This window comes from Lepidochelys kempii, chromosome 5, assembly GCF_965140285.1.
Source record: "Lepidochelys kempii isolate rLepKem1 chromosome 5, rLepKem1.hap1, whole genome shotgun sequence".
Lineage (NCBI taxonomy): Eukaryota > Metazoa > Chordata > Testudines > Cheloniidae > Lepidochelys > Lepidochelys kempii.
Window position 1 is genome coordinate 125,984,138 of NC_136384.1, and position 26,172 is coordinate 126,010,309.

The 26,172-nt window shown below is 41.6% G+C and overlaps 1 protein-coding gene across 1 annotated transcript in view; it reads left to right on the plus strand.

Annotated features, from left to right (window-relative positions):
* Positions 1-26,172, plus strand: part of PAX5 (paired box 5) — a 221,579-nt gene that overhangs the window by 94,740 nt on the left and 100,667 nt on the right. The window contains exon 7 of the mRNA XM_073345748.2: positions 17,814-17,943. Coding sequence (XP_073201849.1) covers positions 17,814-17,943 — 130 coding nt within the window. The remainder of the gene's footprint in view (positions 1-17,813; positions 17,944-26,172) is intronic.

Sequence of the window (26,172 nt, forward strand, 5' to 3'; positions counted from 1 at the left end):
ATACCACTGCATGCTATAGCACCGTTTTGTCAACCCTTCCTCACTGACTATTGTATTGCTCACTCTGCTATGTGAGAATGTGGGGGACATAAAAATACAATAAAATCAAGTGGATCCATCTCATTCGGAAGAAGAACCTCAGTTACATGATTCCTCATTTCTCATGTAAATAATGAATAACCGGATAACAGACTTGTATGGAATGCAAGAATAATTGGGTCTGAAATAAAGTGAAGTCCCATGTACAGAGGGGCAGCTGAACAAGGATAGCTGGTAGCATCTTCATTTTCCCCTTAAAATGTAATGCATGATGAGATTAAAGCACTGATTAAAAACCCAGAGAACTTATGTTTAGTCTCCTTCCTTGAGTTCTGAGCTCTGCCACTGTTGTCCAAGGGCAGTCTGGGAGAATCTCTCAGGGAGATTTCCAAAGGTACAAAGGAGAGTTAGGTACTCAACTCATCTTGGAAGTCAATGGGGAATGCAGGCTTAACTGTTCTCTGGCTTGGTTGTCTTATCTGTAAAATGGGAACAATAAGGCTTGCCTTCTTTACAACGGTGATGTCTATAAATCACTTGGAGATCTGAGGTGGAGAGTGTGGTAGAAAAGTAAATATTGGATTTTCGAATTATTAGAGAGGGTTTAACACAATTGAGCTGACTGGCATTGCTGTTATTTTTCAGAGGAAGCTCATCAGTCTGCCCAAAATTTAGGGGGGGTCCCTGGCTGCTTATCACTGAATGGTAGAAAAAATATTCTTAAAATAACATATTTATTTGACCAGTCAAACAGAGCTGGTCGAATAACACACACATTATTCATCGATTAAATTACGGCATGGGAAAAGGTAGAATGCACCAAATGATGTATGGCAAATGTTTTTCAATGTGACCAACTCCCATGGTTTTATTGAAAATCTCCCAATATTTTCTTAAAATCCCAGTTTCCAGAATCATGTGATTAGCTAAGAATATCTGCTTTCTTTAAAAGAAAAAGTAACTTGCTTGCCCTTGTGGTTGTGAAGAAAAGCTTGAAAATGTGACCCAACTGCACCCTAAAGAATCCAAAACCAGAGGGCAAACGGAAAAGAACCCAGGATTTATTTGTTTGTTTTCAATCTCACGATGTTTAAGCCACACTCGTGAACTTTGGGGGCCTGACTTCTGAATTTTGAACATTTAGCATTGGCAGTCCTGTGTTTTCAATGAACTGCATGTGTCATAATGGCAGCTGTTAGGCTGGATGAAGGCTCCTGTTAGGATTGTACAGAACTGTTATATTCCATTCAGTGTTCCCATGTATTTAAGTATATTAGTAATTTGAAGTACTCTACGTACTAGTACTTTAAATATGCTGCAGCTACTGCTAGTGTTTAAATACATTTTAAAGGTACTTAAAGCACAACTTTTTTTTCTTATTTGCAAGTACTTTTTCAAAGGAGTTTTTTGAAACGGTCACAGCCCTCGCAACTGTCCCGGATTGTGGTTGGCCCCTAGGGCCCATTGTCCTGGCTTCAGGCCCTGAGGTCCGTCTACCACAGTTCTTGTCTGTTGGCCCTGTGGTTGCACCCGCCCCCTTCACTTCTGATTGGGCACTGCAGCTAGGGAGACTTGTGAGTCATTCCTACCCCGAGCCCAGCAGAGCGGTGAGTCAGTGAGGGGCGGCAGAGCCACCAGACATGTACCCCTCAATGTCCTGCAGTGAGAGTACAAACCCAGTAGCTGCAGCTCTTTTTCTTTCTCTTCCACTATGTACTTATTATTATTCAGCTGGTTGTCTGGTCAATATATGGACAATTGCAGGGGTTATGGGAGTGGAAAATAACTCTCAGGTCCTCAGCAGGGGTGAATCCATGAAGCTCCCGTGAAGACAGTGGACCTGTTCTGACTTACCCAGGCTGAGGGTCTGACCCCATGTATATATTTATCATGGGTTAGGGCCCATCTCTATATACTATACATGAAATAAATAGCTGTAGCTTTGGCAATTTCTGATTGAGAGGGAAAAAAAAAGTCTGGACAGTGGAGGATAGTTTCTCACTTCAGGTGGAAGTCTGAGGTAAGTGGCAGAAATGCAAATTTATCTCAATGGCATTAGGAAAGAGAGCTTCTTATGGTGATTCCATGCTCCAGATTTGCAACAGCTGCATGTCACATGTGCATGTGTCTCAGGAGATCTTGGAGATTTTACACTGGGAAAATGAGAGCAGCACTTGGCTCAGTAGTGAATTTGGCCCGTTGTCTGTTAGTCATTGTTGACCATCATGTAGAAAGAAGCACCACATAATTCCAAAATCTGCCAATGCTAAAAGAGGTTTCTGTCATATATTTAGTAATTGTGGCATGCAGTATGACCTGATCTGTGACTGTCATAAACCACTTTGCTGTTACCTTCATTGTGGCGCTGTTAACTTGTACCATGGCGGAGTCTGGTAGCGGATCACAAACATACATCAAGGAAGTTACCTTCTCTTCTCTTTCCAGTGTAAATGCAACACTAGTCATGGTGAGGGACTCTCTAAAGGTTCTGACTTCAGTTCCACTGTGAATGCTTATCTGCAGCTTATTCCAACTATCGCAAGCTCTTGTGACTGCAAAACTGGGTTGCAAGTCTTGCAAGAACAAGCTGCCTCCTGACATTTCTGGACAGACATACTATGAGGGAATATTTCCTGCTGTATTGTCCATCTGCTAGCGCTAGTCACAGATAGAGCTGGTCAAAAAATGAGAAAAAAAGAGTAAAAACGGTGTCCAAACGTTTTTTGTGAGGGGGAGCGGTGATCAAAAAATCAAAATTACAATTCAAATGATCCCAAAATTGAAATTAGAAAACTTTTGACCACCTCTTGCCTCAGCTGGAACCCAACAATGTTAAATAAATACATTTTATATCAACATTTAAGAATTCCATCTGGTATGCTTTGAGTTCAGTTCTGAAAATAAGCAAAGATTTTGGAGAGTTGCTTACTTTATTTGAGCTGCTTCACCTTTAACTTTGTAACACGCCACTAAATACTGCAATACCTACTGCTTTTTTGGGGGGGTCTAATCTCATGATGACTTGAACATGGCTTAGTCTTGAAGCAGAGGGAGGTACCGCATAGTTGGTTTTTTTTTGTTTCTTGTATTTTGTTTTTTTGTTTGTGGCAGTATTCATCTTTGGAAAACATTGTCTGTAGGGTAATGCTTCGGATTAACTTTGTCATAGCTGTGGTCTTCCAACACAAATATAGTCATGCTTTATGAGATATTGCTCCCAATCCTGGGTGATATTTTGTGTACATTCAGGTGAAGAGGAATTGAGGAAGGAAGGAGGTATATATTTACCATGTGGATCCATTGAGCTCTGTAAGCTACGGGAGGATCTGCCTACAGTCTTCATTACTAGATGATTTCACATTTGTAGAGTGTAAGACTTGATTCTTTTTGCCTTGACCTTGTCTCCTTGCCTTTATCTCTGTTCAAGGTGGGTGGTAGCATTTTATCCTTCCTTTGCACAGGACTATGCAAGGTACAAGGCAGCGGACAATGAGGTCCTTTGTCTTCCTCTCTGTCCAAGTGACTTTTACATGAAGGTTTTAAGTTTAGAGACAAACCCATATTTTATTTAATGTGGTATTACAAATCCTTTACACTTGGTTTTCTTCCATTTCCTGCATTAGCTGCTTCCCAGCTCTGGTTTATTTTGGGCATCTCCTTTGCAATCTTCCCTTAGGTGATCAGAGCACACCTAAATGACAAAAGAGAAGATCTATGTTTATTGACGTATCATGTAGGGTGACCAGATGTCCCGTTTTTAAAGGGACAGTCCTGTTTTTTGGGACTTTTTCTTATATAGGTGCTTATTACACGCCACCCCCTGTCCCATTTTTTTCACAATTGCTATCTGATCACCCTAGACATATGTAACTTTATGGGTGTTTGCGCTTTATATTTTTGTTAGAAAAACAGCAAGAAAAAAGTTAGAGCAAGAAGAATGCAGCCAGCTAGGATGCTGCATGCTGCCTTTTAAACAGATCACATGGAAATAGCTGGGAAGGAGAGTATCCCATAATCAATGACCAGTTTTGGAATATGGCTTTTAACCTCTCTCACCTTGAGTTTCCTTATCTGCAAAATCCAGACAGTATTACTGGAAAGGGTGTTAGGAGGCCATATTAGATAACATTCATAAAATACCTTCAGAACCTTGGATAGGAAGTGTTATGAAAATACAAGCTATTATCTTTATTTATGATTTTGCAGATGCCACCTACATTACCAGGGGCACAGTGGGGAAAAGGATAGATGGTACTTGATGAAAACTCCACCCACAATCCCAGGGAACGTGGATGTTTCTGCCAAAATTATCAGTAGTGAAATACCTAGCAATGCTGCTGTTTGAATTTTCTCCAGTAGTGGCCAATATCATGTTTCTAAAGAAGGTGCAGAACCACCACAATAGACGATTATACATTTCTCTAGCTAGTGTAACTGAGGAACTTAATATTGTTCTATTTCCAATGTTTTTTGTGTGTCCTCTTTGCCTCAATAATGTCTTGTGGCAACGAGGTCCACAGAACAATTATGTGTTGGGTTAAAAACAAAAACTATGTTCATTCACTGAAAAGATACAACAGATGGTTTCTGCCTGTAGATATAGCATTTAGTGCTTTTTCTGAAGTTCATTCACATAAATGGGAGTCTTTTCATTGACTTCAATGTGTTTTGTTCATTGTCATCATTTATTCAAATGTTCATTATTAGCCATGTGTGACTGAAAACCAGTTGCATAAACCAAATTTTTAATATATGATGCCTTAAATTAGTAATCCTAAGCTACGGGGACATAGCTCACAATTGATTAAGTTAGACAGAATTCCTTATTGGTTTCAGTGGGGACTTCTGCTCAGAAACTGATGGTATGATTCAAAGCCATAGTGCACAAGTATTCCATCCAACATTCTGATGAGCGAAAATTCAGCCACATGAATGGTGCAGAAGAGAATGAAAAGGATCACCAATGCTGAGCAAGGATGGATGGTTCAGTGGTTAGGTAGATAGCTTATGACACCTGAATTCAAGGCCCTGCTCTGCCACAGACTTCCTGTGTGACCTTGGACAAGTCACTTGGCCTCTTTGTGCCTCTCTTCCCATCTGCCCAATGGGGATGATGGCCCTGCCCTGCCTCAGGGGTTTTGTGAGGATACATTATATACTGTCAGATGCTCAAATACTATGGTGATTGGGGAAGGGGGGATCATATAAACACCTTAGGCTGAATACTGTCAAAATGAACATGCAGTTTTTATGCAAACAAACGTCCATGAACATTTCTTACAGTGTTCATCCAGCTTCAGTTGTAAGAGAGAGTAAACAGGAACCCTGATCTCCCTCCTCTGTCAGTCACTAGTTTATATACCTCGATTCTAGTGCACTTTATTTCCCTTCTCTCTAAACTAACTAGCCCTACTCTTTTTTAATCTTTTCACCTACAGAACTCATGCTCTGTAGTTTTCATTCATAGGATCATAGAAATGTAGGGCTGGAGGGACCTCAAGAGGTCATCTAGTCCAGGATCAGTGAAACCTAGATAATCCCTGACAGGTGTTTGTTCAACCTGTTCTTAAAACCCTCCCAGTGAAGGGGATTCCACAACCTCCCTTGGCAACCTAGTGCTGCAATAGGTTACTAAAGGAGGTTGTGAAATCCCCATCTTTGAAGTTTTTGCAAACAGGTTAGACCTCTCAGGGATGGTCTAGGTATTCATTGTACATCTCCAGAACCTTTCTGTTCCTGAGGGTGTGTCTTTTAGTTTAGAAGATGGCATTATAATATTGTTAGTATTGTTCCCTACTCTTGCTCATTACAATAAGGCTCGTACATGGGTGGGAGGTGGGGGAAGTGGTGGTGAAAGAAGGCTGAAAGACAAAGGGCCTAATTCTCCACTCCTTATAACCTTGTATAGTCCTGTAGAACTCTGCTGAGCAAGAGGCCCCGGGTGTAAAGTGCTGCCAACTCAGAGTGGGACCTCCTGACTCTGCACAGTGACAAATGACTGCACAAAGTGCAGGGCCGAGGCGATTTGGACTTCCCGGGACATGCCCAATGGAGAGAGTGGCCAAATAGAAAACCTCTTCCATGACGCTACATCCTGAAGAAGGTGGATTTGGCCTTTCACCCTTGGTGGGTTAGGTCAATGGAAGAAGGTTTTGTTTTAAAATTTCAAATGAGAATTCATTATCTGATGGCATAGCTGGCTAGCAGCCAGCTCTTATTGTGCTAGGAGATAAAAGTGATTACTACACGGATACAGTGGGTCTGAGCCTGATTATCCTCTTACTTACAGTGGTGTAAATCAAGAACAACTCCTTTAAAGCCAACAGAGTTCCACCAGTGGAAGACCGATGAGAGAAGAGAATCCCACACTACTGTTAGTTTCTGCTAATTTAACCCTGACTTTACTGCAAGCCAGAAAACATTGATATGATTGAACCTTCGTTCTTTAGACAATGGATGAAAGCTCCCATTATCTATCCAAATCACAGCAACTCATTTACCTTAGAGCTTCTCAGAGCTCTTCAGGTACAGGCTGTCCCTGCCCCGGCCAGGCCTTTGTTTACTCTGTGGGATGCATTTCTCCTGTTTTACAGTGCATGCTTCAATCCCTGGTCTGCCCTACATATACACACGTTTTCCCCGCTCTTTAAATCCATGCAGGCATATCTGGTTAAGCACTTCTAATTTTAGTTAGAAATAACTGCTCCCCACTGTGGTTAATTTTACTTTAGGCAATCTCTGAGGTTGAAGACAGGGGACAATTTAAATGTGAAATGAAATCACTCAGTCCTACATATTCATGTGCAGACACAAATGCACACTCTTCCAGCCTTGTTTTTATTTAATTTGCTGGCCCTGTTTAAAAATAAAAAGACCAATTTCAGCCACAAGTGCTAATATTTTCCCATGCTCTTTCTCGGCGTTTGGTTGTTCAGTCAAGGCAGCTTTGTGTGTGTGTGTGTGTGTGTGTGTATGATTTACTGGTCTGTGGCTTGCCACATGTCTTTAAAATTACAGTGCCCATTTCCTGCTGAAATAATTTCTACAAAGAGTGGCTCCTATTACAGCAAGAGTAGCACGGACGTCATGATTTATTATTATTTATGGTCCCAGGGCCTTGTTTATGCACGATGGGTTAGGTGCGCAGGATAGAAATGCCATTATGCAAATGACATTGAATGTCCTTACTGAGCCTAAATAATTTTTGTGTTGGACGATTAAACCTCATCTGTTATTGATATGGGCTGCAGTCGGGCTATTAAAGAGTCCCAACAGTACTTACTCCCAGTAATGGGAAAATAGAGAGGAAGAGGCTAAACAATTGCCTCAAGTGTGCTGTGATTGTCTGGTAGGAGTGGAACATAACAAACCCCCTGAATGGAAATCGTGTTTACTACTTAGGGATAAATAAAGAAGGGTGAACATGCAATAAATTACACTTTGTGATTTGAATCAGCACAGCAGTGCATTTGCGTACTTTCAATTTCTTTATTTAAATATATATATTTTCTTTTGGGGTAAATACTAGAAGTAGCCAGGAGTGATTCCCAGCCAGTACCGTCTCTGTATTTGGTGAGGGGGGGTGGATGGAGAACGAAGCCAATCTTCTCTGAGAACAAGGGAGAGACGTCGTCACTGGTCTTTTTTTTTTTCTTTTGACACAGCTGTGCGGTCACATTTTGATCAGTGTTGATAGCTTATGAATTCCAAAATTGACAAAATTTACAGAAAAATGAGGATAATCCATCTTCCTTAGCAGCCTGTCAGGAGCTGGCTATACTTCATAATCCTCAATTACAGATGCTATTTTCAGACATTTACATGCAGATATTAGAACAAAATGAAAATGAGAAACAAAGAGAGAGTGGAAATTCAGCTATTTATATGTATAAAAGAAAAACAACAGGTAAATTCTAGGCATTTAGATTGGATTTGGGGTCCCGGTAGCAGAGCTGAGAGTGACTGTATGTGTTTGTGGATTTCAGTATGAAACAGTCAAATGCAGCCTATATTTTCAGCATGCAAATAATCTGAAGGTTTAGGTCAAAAACAAGTCAGTTATTCTGAAGTATCAGAGTAAATGTGATATTGGCAAGGTGCACTAAATAATTCCCACTCTTCTAGGGAGATCTCTGGGGTTTGCCCCAGTTCTAATTGGATTTGGGCTAAAATGAAGCACAGCTGTTAATTTTTTAAAACATATTTTATAAAAGAGAGCTTCATACAATATTTTGTTCAAAGTAAAAAAAGATGATTCCGTCATTTGAAATCAAACTTTCATCCCTTTCAAAAGAGTCACTACCATGTGTTCACTAAAACAAAGGGAATTTGGAGTTCATCCCTGATGGACTGTGTATATAGGAGCTACCCCAGAGAAGAATTGGGTTCAGTGATAGTGCTAGGCAGAGTAGAAAATGTGATGTAAATAATAAAATGATGGGGCAGTGGGGGAGCGAATAGGTTTTGATATATAGCTCTTCAGCTCCCTTCCCAGTTCAACTCCAGGGGAGGTCAGGAGGAGGGTTTTGCAATGAAATTTCCATTCCCATAAAATTTAAGACAGAACTGCACTGATGCCCATACAGCTGTATGTGGTACTGGGCCTCTGAAAAGCTGGGGAGATTAATTAGAGCTGCTTTGGATTAAAGTCTCTGAACCATGTCAAATGTTACATTCCCCCCCCCCCCCCACTTGTGAGCCTGACATAGGGCTTCAGTGGAAAGCATGCCCAGTGCTTGTTAGTTCTACCTTTATTTGTTTATTCTTCCTGCATTGTGACACTCTGACATGACTATGTTAAGTTCTAGCCCTTCTAATGAAAATTATGGTAATTCCATGGCCATATTTGATCAGTGGATGGTGGTGGGAAGGTAGGAAAACCCTAGAGATGTTGTCTTTTGGTTCTGGAAAAGAGCACGGAGGCAGATCTTGGTGACCAAATCCAAGTCTCCATTCCATATGTGTGTGTGTGTCTCTCTCTTCAAAGAAGGTCTGTTTTTCCCCAGAGAGTTCAGCTAGCCGACTGCCTGGTGGAAGGTGCCCTAAGAATCCTTGAACATGGGTTGGACAAAAGAGAGAACAAGTAACAATGAGTTTTCAGAGATGTTTTGGTCTCAGCACTTCTAGTCATAGTGGATTTTGTTGGGTTTTTTTTAATTGGATATGTCCAAGTTGAGTGCCAGGTGCTTGTGCAAAATATGCCAGCCAAGGGACCTGGTTAACTAAGAGTATGTAGAATTGGGCACATAATTTTCTTATCATACATCATTCATGATGCACCATGATGACACCACCACGTCAACATCTATCCTTGAAAAGATAGAGAAGAAGCAGCGGTGTTGCTTTTTAGAGGGAAAGGTCTAGTGTGCACCACTTTATCATGCTGCAAAATCATTAGCTGAAAGGGAGGGCAAAGGGACAGATTCTATATGCACAAAACAGCAACAAAAAGACAACAAATCACTTGGATTATTTTTGTATTTTGACAGTTCAACCTGCTAGCATATTGTACACTGATTTCCTTTCACACTACTGTGTTCCCAACACCAAAAGGTACCTATACAATACAAAGGAATGAAGAAATATCAGTTGGTTGATTTAATTTTTCAGAGTTGTGGTTTGGAATATTGAGCAGCCGAGAAAAGCAAAGCATGTGTGTCCGGCTGAGTTCTGTATAGCGCCTCTGAAAGGTTCCTTTTAGTGCAAATGAGACATCCCTTTTCTTTCCTCCCATCACTTGGCCTTCTGACAAGGTTACATATTTTCAGAATGCAAAATAAGTAGGAGGGGAAAAAAAGGAAAACATTTTATTTTAGCACTTTTTCCCTACCACTGGGCCTGGATCACAATAATACATCACAGTAATCCCAACTAGTATAACACAAGACTGAAGGTGTTCTAGCCAGGTGATCTATTCCAGTTTTCTCTCACCTGTTTTTTTTTCCGGTGTTCATACACTTTAGGAAAGCCACCTTTCCCCTGGGCCCCCTCTTAGTATGCTACTCTGGAATAAAAATCCAATAACTGCATCAAAAAGAAAATCAAGATAAAGCTGGCCACAGCCACTCTTTCTCACTAACCCTAACTCAGTTTGCACCCACAAAGGTCTATATCACCCCAGCTACAGCTGCTGTGGCCAGAGGCACTAGTGTATTGCTCATTCATAGAATAGCTCTTGAAGAACAGTAGTATCAAACTGCCATACCTCATTTTCCTTCATTTTTTTCCAACAAACAAACTGGGAAAAGACCTAGTGTGGCACTAAGCAGAGTTTTAAAAAAACCCTTTAGGTGTTAAATGTGGAAGTTCACCACGCAGTACAAGATCTGTACTCTTTTACAGGTAGTCCAACCAAAATATTCCCCCAGATAGGTGCAAGAAAGGACAAAGAAATTAAAAGTAGCTCAAAGACAAAAGGAAATTAAAAGTAAAGGCTCCTTTCTTCCTGTCTAGTGGAAGGAAATAGACATAAATAACTGAGGAAAGCTGACTCTCTGGAAGTCTAGGAAAATGAGTCAAGGTATATAAAGAAGAAAACGGAGGTGTCACAGTCCAAAATTGGGGGCGGGGGTGGAGTTAGGACATGAAAACCAAGTCCCAGAGTCTGCATATGGAGAATATTGCAGTGCTATAGTTGAACATGCTTTGAACATGGCTGAAATGTATTCATCGTCAACCTTTCATAGATCATTGTGCAATGAGAGCATATTAAGAACAGTACATAAGATCTGTGTACATTATATCAGTTCTGCCATGGTCAGAAAAATCCCAGCTGAGTAGTTTGGATCATCCAAGGAGCTTCAGCTCCATAGAACTCTGTGCATGATATAAGCGAAAGGCCTCTGTACAGATTAAAAAACAACCTTTCTACAGAGTGCCTGTGGGAAAGCTCAACTCAGAAAGGCAAATGATATCCTGACCTGTATCCACTGGATACAGTGGAGGTAACTACGTTGTGTAGGTAACTACGTTGATATTTTTTGCCTATTTTGAACTGGCCAGCTGACGTAGGAAGCCAGTTGTGGTAATCAGATGTGTATCGGTACTAATTCTGGTTCTATTTCATGGTAAAAAAAAATGCAGAGTGAATTTGAAACCAGTGGAGAAGTACTGGTAGGAAATCTAACCTCTGAACTGTCTTCAGTCTTTAGCATCAAAGGGTTATTTTAAACGAAAGGTTAGAATGTAAGATACTGACAATATCATTTGACCTGTGTCTCCCAGGCCAGAATCCACAACATGCTTCCATCACCTGAAAGCATGTGTCACAGGAAGGATGTTCTTAAAACCAAAGTGCTGGTCGACTCTTCACCATCCTGCTTCTGCACCTTCTTTTCTCCACCCAGCATCTAGGTTTCTCGTGACAAAGAATAGTGATTGGGCATGTCACAGAATGGAAAAAGGACTTAGGACCAGGTTCTCATTTGGTGGGGATCGGCGTAGCTGTGTTGACATCAGTGAAGCCATGCCAGTTTACACCAGCTGAGAATCTAACCCAGAAAGTGAAGGAGAGAAATCTAACCCTGGAAGCCAGCAGGAGTATCACTAGCAAAAATGGCTAGTGATTGTGGTTTTTTTCCAAAGGCCCTAGAGCTTGTGGAAAGCTTATGCATTTCCTTGACATCCTGATGTGGGCAGGATTACATAGGCACATGAAAGCTGTTTGCGTACAGGTGGAAGTATGTTCCCACAATAAGAGGCTGGTGGGTGTCAGGGAAAATCCTTTACTTCTTGGGGACTGGAAGAGTAGCTCAGGAGAAAACTGCTGTTTTCTTCTGAGGGTGGAGTCAAGAAACCCAGACTGTTCCAGGCTCTGCTCCTGATTTGTATTACTTTGGGAAAGTCACTTACATGCTCTGAGCCCAGTTGGCTACAGGCAAAAGAAGGTACCACTCCATTAAAGGCAATGGGATTGGCCTACCTGTGCCAGCAATAAATTTGGCACTCTGTGCCTCAGTTTCCCTTTTGTAAGAGAGGCCTGGTACTACTTTTCTCAAACAGGTATTGTAAGAGTTAATTGTTTGTAAACAAAGTGCATCGGCTATGTCCTCTGATCAAATGCAATGCTGTGTAAATACAGACACTTGGCCTGTGACTTCCTGCATACATGCAGAACATCTCTTTGGTGCCGCTGGTGGCACTGTTACAGACAGACCTTATTCAGTCCAGACAGTGGTGTCTCTTTGTTTGTTTCCCTTTAGACAGAATGCCTATCTCTCAGGCATGGATGCACCAGGCAGGTTGCTACTGTTAGTCAATCTTCAGCGTATACAACATCCCATCCTCCTGATTGTAGATGGGTTGGGGGAGAGGGATGCAGAGAGAAATCTCACATTATAGTTCAGAAGCTTTTTTTTTCTCACTGCTCTCCTTTTATATATTCTCCTTCTTACATTTCTGTGTTTTCTTTCTCCTTCATGCTATGGCAGTGGTGCTCCATGCTGATGAGACAATACTTGGTGCAACCCCAGGCAGTCATTTTTCAGGTAATTTCTTAGGGTACCAAACACCCGACTCATGCTTTTTCAGGTATCAAGCTGGTTGGGTTTCCCCGATTATGAAGGGGTTCTTTGGTTGTACCTGGGTAGGTTGGGTATTTTCTTTCCCTGGCTATTCCTAGTCCAAAGACCATGGGGCTGTGTTGCAACTAGAAAAGCCAAAGAAGTAACATTCTTAGATTAATGATCAGTCCCCACGGCAGCACAATTCTAGAATGTAATTTAGGTTTTTGGCAACTAATTATGAATAATCAGTGGTTAGGGTCAGTAGGGATGAATTTCTGATAGAGTCACAAGATTCAGGAGGAGGAAGGATCTTCATTCTTGATAGTGAGAGGAAAGGCTCCTCCAAGAGTTGTTAGTTTAGCAAGCTTTGCCTTTTTTGGCTTAATGGTCGGATGTATAGCAGTGATGCGCTGTGTGCGTGGAAGAGGAAGCAGAAAAGATGATAAAAGGTCCACCCTATGTGAGTCGATGACAGAGCCCTTGTTTTGTTCAGTGGTGGTTACGTGCACGTCCAAGGCTCTAGTGTTCCAATACCATCCCCAACTGTAGAACACAGAAGCTAATCTTTTCTTTAGGGACTGACTTGGAACCATCAGTGTTATTAGGACTGCCTGCTCTTTCTGTGTGTCTCTCTTTGCTGTGCGTGTGTCTGTTAAGCTTTGCGGGGCAGAGGATCCCCTGTTTTTACTTGTTTGTGACTTGCTGGACCTACAATGCTGATGTATGAAGTAATAACAATTATAATCAGTCCCAGAGCTTAATGCACCTGGATTCTGCAGGGAATGAGGGGAATTTAAGTTTGGACTCTTTTGTTGGGTTTATAAAATAGAGGCTCTCTTTCTGCTCTGTACTCCAAGTTCTTAGCTTCTATTGAGGCAAATGTTGGCTCCAGTTGTTTAATTGGCTTGTTAACATACCCTACAGCTCTGCAGTGTGAACTGCTTTTTCCAGGACGATTGTACTTTCTGTTTCCAAAGCCGTATGAACAGTGGTAAATGCCAGTCTAAACCTGGCACAAGATGGGCATTGTTCATTTCATCACAGCTGTCTTGGCCTGGTACCAGCACACGCGAGGCATGTACATATGGAGTGCACTGCCACGAAACGCGGGAATGCTGAGCACAATAGTGGGCACCATCAAGGGTGCTGCCTTGTAGTCAGGGTCTCCTAACAGCTGCTGTTTTGGGGAAAACCCATACAGCAGTTAATGTTCTTCTCTCTCTGTTTGGGCATATTGCTTTCTGAGGGGATAAGTGGAAAAGCCATTGACCAGCAGGCAGCTGTGTTACTGATGATGTGATAAAGGGCTATGCTTTATCTGACTGAGGCTTTATCCATATTCCTCTTGCCTCAAGTACCAACAAACATGAGTAGGTATTGCTGGAGGATGGCTCAGTTCAGGGCCTTAGTGCTGGCCAGGCCATAGCAACAGGCCTGTAAAGTTGGCAGTCAGAGCCCCAGAGGAACTTCTACAATGTAGGGGGCTCCACAGTGGTGTCATGGCTCTGTATCATCCCGCAGCCCCTGGTGTAGGGTGTGTGTTAAGAGCATGGGAATGGGCGCATGGCCGGAACACCACTGTATTCTGGCTATTCCCAGCTGATGAAAGAACCCCTTGGGCCCTCAGCTAGGTGCAAACTTGGACCATGCTGAGGCTGCTCTGACCTGTGGTAGGCTAGCCATCCCCAGAACATGGAAGGCTCATAGGTGACCTAAAGCCACCTTTGCTGCCTCCTTATTCTGACATCCTGGGCTGAGTTAGTGATGAATTTCCACACATTTTTTTCTTAAAGCCAGTAGTAGCTTCATTTGTTCCAACCTGCAGAAGGTGTCTCAAAACTCAGGGTATTGCACCAACTTTGGCAGATCCTATTTTATATGCCTAAGATAGGCATCCAGACCCATAGGGTTAGAGGGGACCACAAGAGTCATCAGGTCTAACCCGCTGCCAAGATGCAGGATTTGTTGGGTCTAAACCATCCAAGACAGATGGCTATCCAGCCTCCTTTGGAAAATGTCCAGTGAAGGAGCTTGCATGACCTTCCAGGGCACTCTGTTCCATTTTCCTACTGTTCTTACAGTTAGGAAGTTATCAATAAGCTTTCTATGCTGTGGTCAAAAAGAACAACATTGGCACCAGGAGCATCTTTACAGACATGAAGTGAAAGAGTGGGGAAGTACCTGCTGACTTTCCAAGTCTGTTTGAGTGGGGCAAGCAGTGAGTTCTGTGCAAAAACTCTTAACTACAAACTTTTACTGTAGCTATCGATACTAATTCTTGTACAAAGTTTAAGGCTTCTTTTACTGGGAGTATAGAAAATATCTTCTGGTTTGATAAGCTTTGTTTGCCCTTATGTTTTGGAGTAATTATAGTTGAAATGTGAGGTCTAATCCTGATATTCCTTGATCCAAAACCTGTTACTAGAGGTTGTGAGTCCAATATAATGAAAGGAGAAGAAGGGTAAAATGTATAAGCATTGTAGACAGTTCCCGGGCCTATAAAACTTGCATTTTGCTGACAGTGAACATATTAGTTGCAAGTGCAGTTGCAATAGCAGTGGAAACCATGCTGCTAGCATAGAAATCTTTAGCATGATTGCTGAGAGTTGGCCAAATTTAGACCCGCTGTAAGTGGGTCAATAGAAGTGCATCCATTTACACTAGGTCTGAATTTGGCTCAGTATGTTGGCACAGTTTGATGTTTTATATCAGGCAGCTTCAGACTGTAACTCTTTTTACAAAGTGTTAATGGTGCTAGTTAGACTCATCACAGGGTTTGTCTACACTACAGTCAGAGGTGTGATTGCAGCAGGAGTAGATATATCAGAACCAACTTTAGCTGGCTTGGGTACCGTTAGCAGTGATGTCATGGCAGCACAGACTTCAGCATGGGCTAGTTATCCGAATACATACCCAGGATCCCGGATGGGCTTGTTCATCTCATGCTGAAACCTGTGCTGCTATTGGTACCTGATCTAGCTAGATTAAAACTAGCTCAGGTATGTCTACACCTGCTACAATCACACCCGTGACTGCAGCACAGACGTATTTGAAGTGCTCTAGGTAAGCATTAAGCTGCATCAGTACTGTGCCTTTAAGTGAACTGTCATCAACATTATAATTAACTTCAGCTCGTTCTAGTGAAAGAAGGATTCTAACCACTGAACAGGGCAGATCTATGTACTCCAGTGTAACAGCACGTATTAAATAAATGCTACTTTTTCGGAGGAAATTTTGTGTGCTCTCTTCTCCTTTACAGAATATGCTAACGCACAACTTGACTTCAAGAAGTCAGGGTTTCCCTGTGCCAAACTGCTCACACAGTCCCATAGTGCTTATTACTCCAGTAAATTAACTTTCAAAGGCACTGAACATCTTTACAAGATGACGACATGAGAAGGTCTGCAGTGGTATTCAGGACCCTCTGAAGGATTAGGGGATATGATAGGGTTTTAATAATCAAGGCTAGCGAAGATGAAGGCATGGATGTCGTGGAGTGGAAGTAGTGGCATACGCAGAGCTGTTGAGGAAGTGCTGATGAGCAGATAGGCACACCCACAGATGTGTCAAGACAAGGAGCATTTCAGACTCAAGAAGGGGCAGAAGACTCTGAGGAGTGAAGGAGACAGGACACGTGAGGTTATGCTTTAGTATTTTCACCTGCCTGAAAAATCTTGAGCCCAGAGAGTATCACGCAATTGATCCTCTGACAAGATACCATGATGATGACACCAGCAGTTATAAGCTTGGCCACAAATATTTGGCACACCCTCCAGCAAGTGCTCCCTGGGGCAGCCCGTCATGATGCCGGGTGACCCTGGCGCCTTGTGCAGCTTGCGTCTGAAGCCTACTCTTCAAGAGGAGCTTGTCTCTGTTACTGTGAACCTGCCATTATGGGGTTATAAGTATACATTCCTGCTAACTTTAATAACAACTGTGCTACAGAGGCACAAATATCGACAAACCCTGATATTTATGCCAAACCCCAAGCAGAGTTCTCTGTCTCAGACCATGCACTGAAATCATCTTATGCTTCACCGATAATTTTGAAAAAATCTTGTATTTAGGAGCAATCATGTTTACACAAGATGTTTTCTGCATTTCTCCTTACATTATTAAGATTTTAAAAGGGATTTATAGAGTGCCTTGAAAATATACGGGGCCAGTTTCACCACTGCATGACTCCAGTGTTGCAGTACAGTTACAGTGGCTTAAACTGCAGTAGCACAGTGCTAAATCACCCCAATTTTTAAGTTTATTTGTTCCGACTACTTATTCTTCATTGAACTCATAACCCCTGATTGCTCTGCACAGGGTTATCATCTCACTAATAAGGGATCATGGCATTGAGGGAAGATGAACTCAAAAAAGTAGATTCTAGTTTTGTGTAAATGGCCCTGAAAATAAAAAATTCCGGGGGGAGGGAAATGCAGATAAACGTTCTACCACATACGCAGAATTCTTTCTAAATATAGGGCCAGATCCCCAGCGGCTGTGAGCTGTCAGAGCTCCGTTGGCTTTCAGTGGTGTCAGTGGACGTTGTCAATCTTACTTTGGTGGAGCCATCACTGGCCCCTGATGTTTAAAGTTTCCCATAAGAGATCAGTGGATCTTTAATATACGCAGGTGATGCTTGATCTTATTTATTTTAAAATAAATTTGGCATTGGAAATGCATTGGCAGATGGGGTGCCGAGGCTGTCCGTGAGCCCTCCTGCAGTAACTAGGTTTGCCTAAGTATGCTTTATTGCTTACAACTTGACCTGAAAGGAACTACTGTGTTCTTCAGTGGGACATGGTTGCAAAACATTTCTGCTTCCATCTTCTCTTCAGGCATGTCTTTCTCTACAAGTGTGACTAGTGCAATGAGAACATTTTGATTGTGTTACCATGAACTATTACTGAACTGTAACTGGCAAATGACTTACTTTCAACAGTCACCAACTTTGGTCTGCAAGACGCTGCCACACTGAAAGATTTTGTTGCTTAACAATAATAATCTTGGATCCTTTTAGTAAAAAAACCAACCATTTTTTGTTCTACCAAAGCATCAGAGACAAAGATGAGACATGCGTACTGTGGGTTACTAATGACAGATTTAGCAGCACACTTTAAATGTTCTTTGCCTTTCACATGGATAATCTGATAGAACAAAAGGCTTAGGTTTGTGTTTTTTGCATTGTATGTAATTGTGTTATACTGCATGTATCAGAAAAAGGTTGTTGAATATCAGATACACTATTGCTGAGGTATCTCTTGCTTCCTTTTCCAGACGACAGAATACTCAGCCATGGCATCATTAGCTGGCGGATTAGATGATATGAAGGCCAATTTAACAAGCCCTACTTCAGCAGAATTAGGAGCCAGTGTTCCAGGACCACAATCCTACCCTATCGTGACAGGTAAGACATCTTGGGAGACTGATATATGTTGAAAAAGAATGTGTTTGTTGGCCAACTGGAGGAAGAGCTGAATGGTATTTTGCTGCTCCTGCCAACTCACTATCATTTATAAGAGAGACATAAACATAAGAAGTGTCACTATTCTCTTGAGAAAGTCTCAACGTTGGTGTGAGTTCATAGCTGTTCAAGCAGTTCCAGGCCAGATGCTCAGCTGGTGTAAATCAGTGAAGCTTCCTTAAAGTCAGTCGAGTGAGACCAGTTTGCACCAGTGAAGGCTCTGGCCCTCCAAATCTGATCCGAGTACCAACACGTCATAAAAAGTGAGGACTTGTCTCTGCTTTGGGTGTTGCAGTTTGTTTATCATGAAAGTGTTTGGCATTTGCAACTGGCCTGAATTTTGATGGCATTTCAGATTGGATTGAATTTCTGATGCATCCGATCCCTCCAAATACAGATGCTTTGGACCACGTTTGGAATTCCACTCTTGCTGTAGGGTTTGGCTTTTAGAAGAAGCAATAATTCATTATAGTAGTGTTAAGTCAACGGTATTTGTGGAACAGTCATAGCCATTGAGAGGAGGTTAGGGACCAGTGGCCACAACTAGATTTTGATAACTTTCATTGGCTGAGTCAGCTACATCACTTGGGACTAGACTGCACAAAATGCAATAGAATGTCAAAATATTTTCCTAAGAATCACTCACGACTTAGAACATGAGCCTCTAGAACTCAAGGGTATATTTTACCTACACTTAAACTTTTTCTTTTGCTTTTTTTAATGACACTTGGTGACAGTCCATATTTCAGCCTCAGATTTTTCTCCATTTTGCCTACTGTGGAGTTTCATTTTGGCCCAGGTCCTCCAAGGTTTTGAGGCACTAACTCCCATTGAAATCAGTGTGAATTAGGTGCCTAAATACCATTGAAGATCTGGGCCTTAGCTGCTGAGCAGAATGTTGTGACATTTTTAGGTTGCTGCCATGTTGTCTTGAAAGCACGGCAGTCGTGCAGAGTCTGTGAACAATTCTGAAAACACAAGTTAATGCACAGTTACTTCTGCGCAATGCAGAATCAACCTTGGGAACTTATTGCCAAGAGCTTAGCTGGATTCAAATAAGATCAGACAATTATATGGTTAATGAGGAAATCCATATTTCTAGTAAGTAGGATATACCTATATATACACCTATATATTGGAGGGAATATAAGTCATCATGCTTCAGTACATAAGGTAAACACTGAGTGATGGGAGTTAGGAGCAGTGCTCCCTCTGAGCAGGTTGTTCCACAATTGCTCACTACAGAGCCTCTTACATTTTCCTCTGAAGCATTGGGTACAGGTTACTGCCAGAGACAGGAATTGCCATGGCAGATCAGACAATGGAATTGCTTTTAGGATCTGATCCAATGCCCATTGAATTCAAGGGGAGTCATTCCACTGACTTTAATGCCCACTGGATCCAGCCCTGAGAGCACAGTTCAAAGACCCACCTAACTGATAAAGTTTGCTCACCATAACCAAGGTTGTTGAAGGGGGGGAAAAAGGCAGAACTTCCTAGAAGCGGGGAGAACAAATGTGTGGCATGTGTTGGTCAGACTGCTTGATGAACTATTGGGAGGTGTGCAATAGCATGGACAGCAGTGTAAGAATCTCTGTAGAACAGAATAGAAGTGCACGGTGCAGGTCTAATTTGCCTGCAAGTGTTCAGCACTTTGATGCTCAGGTGATGGGTGCTAAAGGAGAATGTAAGAAGCAAATTAGGAGGGCAGCAAGTAACAAGAAATTCTGTGAAGCTGAGAAAATCAGAGATGTTGGGTGGATCACCAAGGAGCAATTAAAGAGGATAAGAACAATGCAGAGGAGCTAAATATTTCTTTGCATCAGTCTTCCCCAGAGAGGATGTTGAGTGAATATCTACCTATCTGAGATCTACACCTTGCCAGTGATAGGATGAGGCACTATGAAAGACTAAGGGCTTGTTTAGATGGGGAGTTAGTGTGTGACAAGCTGGGGTGTTAATCTACAGTGCACTAGCTTACCAGGCACCAAAAGTTCCCTGGTGCTTATTGGCCTACTCCTGTTTCAAACAGGAGAAATTGTAGTGCGCCACTGTCGTGGAGTCCATATGGGCAGTTAGTGCATGGCATGCTAAGGCAGGGTAGACTTACAGCCCAGCGTGCTGTGCACTAACTCTGTGTCTAGACAAGCCCTAAGGTATCAGAAGAGCTGATGCCAGTTCAAACTGGTAAATCGAATAGCAACAAGTCCCCAAGAGAAGCTAATATTCATCCAAGAGTTCTGAAGCAACTTAACAGTGAAGTAGCTGAGTGGCTAAGAAAAATATTCATACTGTCTTTAAAATCTGATGTTATGATGGAGAACTGACATCACAAATGTACCCGTCTTTATTATTAAAGTCAGCGAGTCACTTAACGTACTTTTCATCCTATTGAATTCAATGAGACTTAAGCACATGGTTAGGTGCTTTGCTGAATAGGGGTATAGGTATGATCCTTTGCATTGCAGACCAGTGAGTCCTACTTCAGGACCACATACATTGGTGAAAGAGAGTCATAATATATCTTGATGAATGTGCTCGGATAGAGGAAACCCACCATGGCTTCCATAAAGGGCTATCATGTCTCTCGAAAGTACTAGACACTTGAAGTATGTTAACAAAATAGTGGATGAACTAACTGATATAATTTATTTGGACTTTCAAAAGCATTTGACAAAGTCCTTCACACAAGGTTATTAAAGAAATTAACTTGCATAGAGTTTAAAATAACTCCTTCATGGATCTGAAACTGGTGTAGAGACAGAAAATAAGGAGTAGGAATAAATGGTCAATTTTCAACATGGCAGAAAAATTAACAGAGGAAGACTGTAAGGTTTTGTGCTAGGATCAGTGTTGTTTCACATATTCGTTAATGGTTTGGAGAAGAGGGTGAATTCTGGCATGGCAAAACTTACAGATGACACAATTATTCAAACTAGTCAAGACTAGAAAAGACTGGAACTTTTGAGGAATGTAACAACGTTAGATGTTTGGCAAGGGTATTTGATGAAATGCAGCGACGACAAATGTATGTTAGAATTTGAATTCAAATCACGTTGCAAAGCTCTAAATTAAACTCATGGAAAAAGTCCTGGGCACTCTCAGTGTAAACCTTTGGTCAACGTGCAGTGATGGTCAAAGAAGCAAACAAGTATTAGCATGTATAGGGTGAGCAAATATTGCAATCACATTATAGAAAACAATGGGACACATTTACCTGGAATATTATGTTCAGTTCTGGTCACCTCATCTCAGAAAGGATACAGCAGAAATAGATGAAGTCCAGAGATGGGTATTTAAAATGATTAGAGGCATGGAAAGGGTTAAAGTGTAAAGTGACACTGTAAATATTAGGACTAGTTAGTTTCCAAAATTGACAAATATAAAAGGAGACAAAAGAAGTATATAAAGTACTGAAGGTAAATTGGATGCCTGTATTTACTCTCTCATAATACAAGATCAAGGCATCTAACTTGCAGTTTAAAATTAACAAAAGGAAATACATTCTCCACCCTTCACAATTAACATGTAGAACCTATTGCAACAAGATATCCCAGACGCTAAGAATTTTGTAGGGTCCAAGGGTTTCATCCAAACTGTTGAAGTCAATGGAAAGACTCCCATGTACTTGAATGGGCTTCGGCTCAGGCGCCTCCCAAAAGAACAGCTCCTTATATGGGTAATCAGAACACCCACCAGATAGGATAAAAAATAACAGAGATATAAGCCATTTCGGATCAGGGCATAAACCAACCACCAGCTGCCTGGGGCTGGGAATAAACTTGCATAAATTATTCTGCAGTTGTCCATTATAGCGCATTATACTTGCACCTTCCTCTGAAGCAGCCAGTACTGGCCACTATTGGAGACAGGATATTGGACTGGATGGACCACTTGTCTGCTCTGGCAGGACAGTTCCTGTGTCCCTGCATATTTTCCTGCATCTCAGAAGCAGCACTCCTTCCTATTCCCACCTAGACCTTTTGTGTAATGGGGGGATTGTAAAGCAAACCTTTCCCAGAGACTGTTCTCCGTGTGCCCTAGCACGAGCCCTATTAATAGGGCTGCCTCCCCTGAGAAAATACAGTCTTGTAATTCTTACTCAGGCAAAACTCCTATTTACTCCAAGGAAAGTTTGCCCAAGTAAGGAATGTGTGTCCAAACCTGCAGTGCATCCAGAATGTCCAGACCTGCAATGCACAGGAGTGACCATTTCCTCCCCATGATCCTAGAGTGATAAACTGGTCATTCTTTTTATGGGTTTATTTACTTATCTGGGATGGGCTAGCCAGTTATATTTACTAAAATAGAGTCTAGGGACCCTAGAAAAGCCACTACTTGCTTTGTTTTAAACTAGAACCAAATGTGAGTTCTTATGTGACGTTATAAGTAATTTTAACAAGTTGAATCGATCTGTTGGTTTATTTTACTAAGCCTAGAAAAAATTCTGTCACTGATCTTAGATGCGAGAGAGAGAGAACCATAACAACACAAGCGTTTCAGGAAGGGTGAAGTATATAATTCTTATCACACTGGAATTTACTGTCTAATGTCTGGGTTTATAATGGTATTCACATTAGAGTTCCACTAATACGTGCAGTCTTTTTTTGGTATTGTTTTTGATTTATCAGAAAAATCCATATGGCTAAAATATTTCTTTTTTTCTTTTTTTTGGTAATATCACTATGTGTCTTATGGTGTATCATGAAGCCTCAGACAAGATCAGAGCCCACTGTGATAGAGCTGTACATAAACATAGAAAGAGACAGTCCCAACGCTTTACAGTGTAAATAGACAAGACAGACAAAAGCTGGGAGAAAAACAGTATTGTCACCCCTATTTTATAGATGGGGAACTGAGTCACAGAGGAAGAAGTCTCTAGCACAACTAGTAATTAAACCCAGATCACCTGAGTCCCAGACTAGTACCTGAATCACAAACTACCATTCTTTGGACAATCAATAATAATAATAATATTGTAGTTTTAGAGATGTGCAAATTGGTTCAGATTAAATAAGAACCAGGCTGAATTCCAGCCTGTCCTGAGGTTCAAAGACATCTGGCTAACTTTTAATTATTGATAGTTTTTGCATGCTTCTGCACTTTCTGGTTCGGAGTGAAATAAGGAGAGAATCTGTCTTGTGATGTTTCCTACCTAACCAAAAGCAAGGACCTAGAGTACTGAAAATCTTACAAGAAGGCTTGTCCTTCGAAGACTTCCAGCCCGGTTTTGCAGACCTAAGATTTTAAGGTAGTTTGGATAAAGGTCAGCAAAGCAGTCAAACCTTGGTGTTTAAGTGTACCAAACCACTGAGCTTTTGAAGTCTGGTCTTTGCTGCTTTTACTTGGTGTTCCAACATATGTCACTATATAATAAACATGCTTGTTATAATAACTTCATTGTCGAGAGACCCAAGGGCAGTTTTATATTTAAAAAACTGTGACAAGTGAATTGTAAACTACAGCAGAAATCTTTGATTGAAATAATAATTTTTATAGGGAATCTTTCTGTTTTGTGTGAAGCAGACCAATGAATACCGAGTGGCCCATGTTTCAGCATACAGTAAACCAGTAATGTGCAGGGTGCTTAAAAAGCCCCATATTCCAGGACGAAGATCTTGAAATATATACTCATGAGAGTTTGAGAAATAGGTTTTATTGTGGCCAAGAAAACTAATCTGGTTCTTTTGCTAGGCTGAGATCTGCAGTTCAAGCTTCAGCAGTTTTTATGAAAAAGTCCGGGGACATTGCTGGGCTTCTATTTGCAAACTGACCGACGTCTAGTTCATATTGTGAGTCTTTAAGCCATCTCATAAAGCAGTTTAATGGAAAATAGGCTGAGAACTAAGGGGATAAGTAAATTAGGCTGAGAACTAAGGGGATAAGTGAATTATGATCACCGTTTTTCATTGTTCTTATTCCAAGACCATGGTTTGGACAGCAAAGCAACACTGAGAAATGAGATGTGAAAGATCCTCCGTGTAATCATTGATGTGAAGTGTGAGGTTCACATTTCCGAGCAGACTGGTAGATCAAATTGGTAGTGATATCATTTGAATAAAAAGCACTGCTTGAACATTGGCATTCATGCCAGCACATGCCTTTAAAAATAGGTCTAAGTTATGGCGAAAGGAATTGTTGATGACTGTTCTCAGTACTGCTTCATCCACAGACTCCCTTGCGTTATGGACCACTGGCTAACCGTCTGATTAGCGAACCACCTGATTTCTCTCCATCGTTTTTATGCCACATTAAATATTAAGTTAAAAAAATTCCTTCTCTTACTGCTTGCTGCCATGGTTCATAAGCACGCTCTCCATTTGCAAGCCAATGACATGTGCCTAGCCCATTACTGCTGTAGTCAGCAGTTTCCAAGCAGCTTCTGATTGTTACTAATTACCTGCAGATGCATTTTCTCCGCTCCAGCTTGCTGACTTCAGCTTGGTCGCTATCACTTTGAGAGGACAAAGTGGCACTGAAATTGACACCTCCACTCCGCTCTCCAATACTGCAGATTGGACAGATTGACAAATCCACAGGCAGTCCTGACTGCAGCTGGTTGGAGAGTCAGTTTGCATTAGCAGTGCCCAGAAGTGACTGGATGCGACTGTCGACTGGCCTAGCAAAGGAGCCAAATAAGAACATTTAATTTTAGTGGGAGCGGACACAAACTCTATCATTCAGTTAAAAGAAGACAGTTAAAACAAAAAGAAAAGGAGTACTTGTGGCACCTTAGAGACTAACCAATTTATTTGAGCATGAGCATGAGCATGAGCATCTGATGAAGTGAGCTGTAGCTCACGAAAGCTCATGCTCAAATAAATTGGTTAGTCTCTAAGGTGCCACAAGTACTCCTTTTCTTTTTGCGAATACAGACTAACACGGCTGTTCCTCTGAAACCAGTTAAAACAAAGCATGCAAGGCAGATTTTGGTTTTGTTTTCTCAGCAGAACAGAGGAACCTTGTCATTTACCTCACCAGAAGCATTCAAGACCAACTAACCCTTCCTTAGCTTCCCTTCCAGGTTGCGGCAAAGGTAGCGCTAGAAACGTTGGACTTAGGTTTTCTCTCTATGTAGCATATTAGTAGTACTGGAACACTGGCTTTGGGCCTGATAACTTGTGTAGTCGCTGACCCCTGTGCAGAGCAGGAAGAAAATTCTACCTGATCAGAATGGGAGCATTTTATAGGCACTTTGCGCAGGTGTATACAACTGCAGGAAGAGCGAGGCAGAAGAGAATCCTCTAGGTGGTCTCCAACCAGATGTGGTGTAGTCAGCTTAGAAGGGAGCGTCCCCACAAAGCTCCATGTGTCTGCCTCCCTGATGGCAAGGGAGAGAGAAAAAAAGAACAAAGCTAGGAGCATGGTCCCCTTGAAAAACGTGATGACACACAGAAAGGGCAGGGGAGGAGGGAATCACTGAATGGTAGTCATGTTAAATTATCTGCTGTGGGCTTGTAGTGAGGGACTTGGGCCACCAAACCTAATTCATTCAGGACTTTGGTCTAAACTGAATGTAGAGTACGCAAGGAAAATGCACCTGGCTAAGTATACTGCTCCAGTTTTAGTAAACTCAACTCTGTGTTTATTTATGTAGATGTATCTGATACCCTTAGTATAGTATATTATACCAAGCAGCTATTTCTCCATAGATCCAAGTGTACAAAGCTAATACAAATAACATACGTATTTCTCACAGTCGATTTTCCCATATATGTTGCCAGGTTTATGTTAATATGAAGTGAATGTGGCAAAATGAAAGGAAACACACGTAATGCAAAGGACCTGTATTTATCCTGGGATCTATAATGAAAGACTGTAGTTACCGGATCCCTCGCCAGACTGTTTTGTGACTCCAGCAGTGCCTCAATTTATTCGGTAGCTTTGTCTCATTAATCTCTAGCCTACTTCGTGTTTTATTCATCCTGACAGGTGGTGGCTGCTATTTATGTGCCGGTGTTTTGCCAAAGCTTTTGTTGCATTTCTAATGCTGCGAACAATAAGGTAGGCAGGTAGCTGGCCTGGAGAGCTTTCCAACCATCGAACCTGATGGAAAGTGTTTAAAACAGACGATGATGCCGAAAACAACCCCCAAGCTGATCTCATTCCACTTGTCTTTTTAGATCATTACAGATTAGACTCAGTCTCCCCTGTGTAGGCAACTTGCCCAAG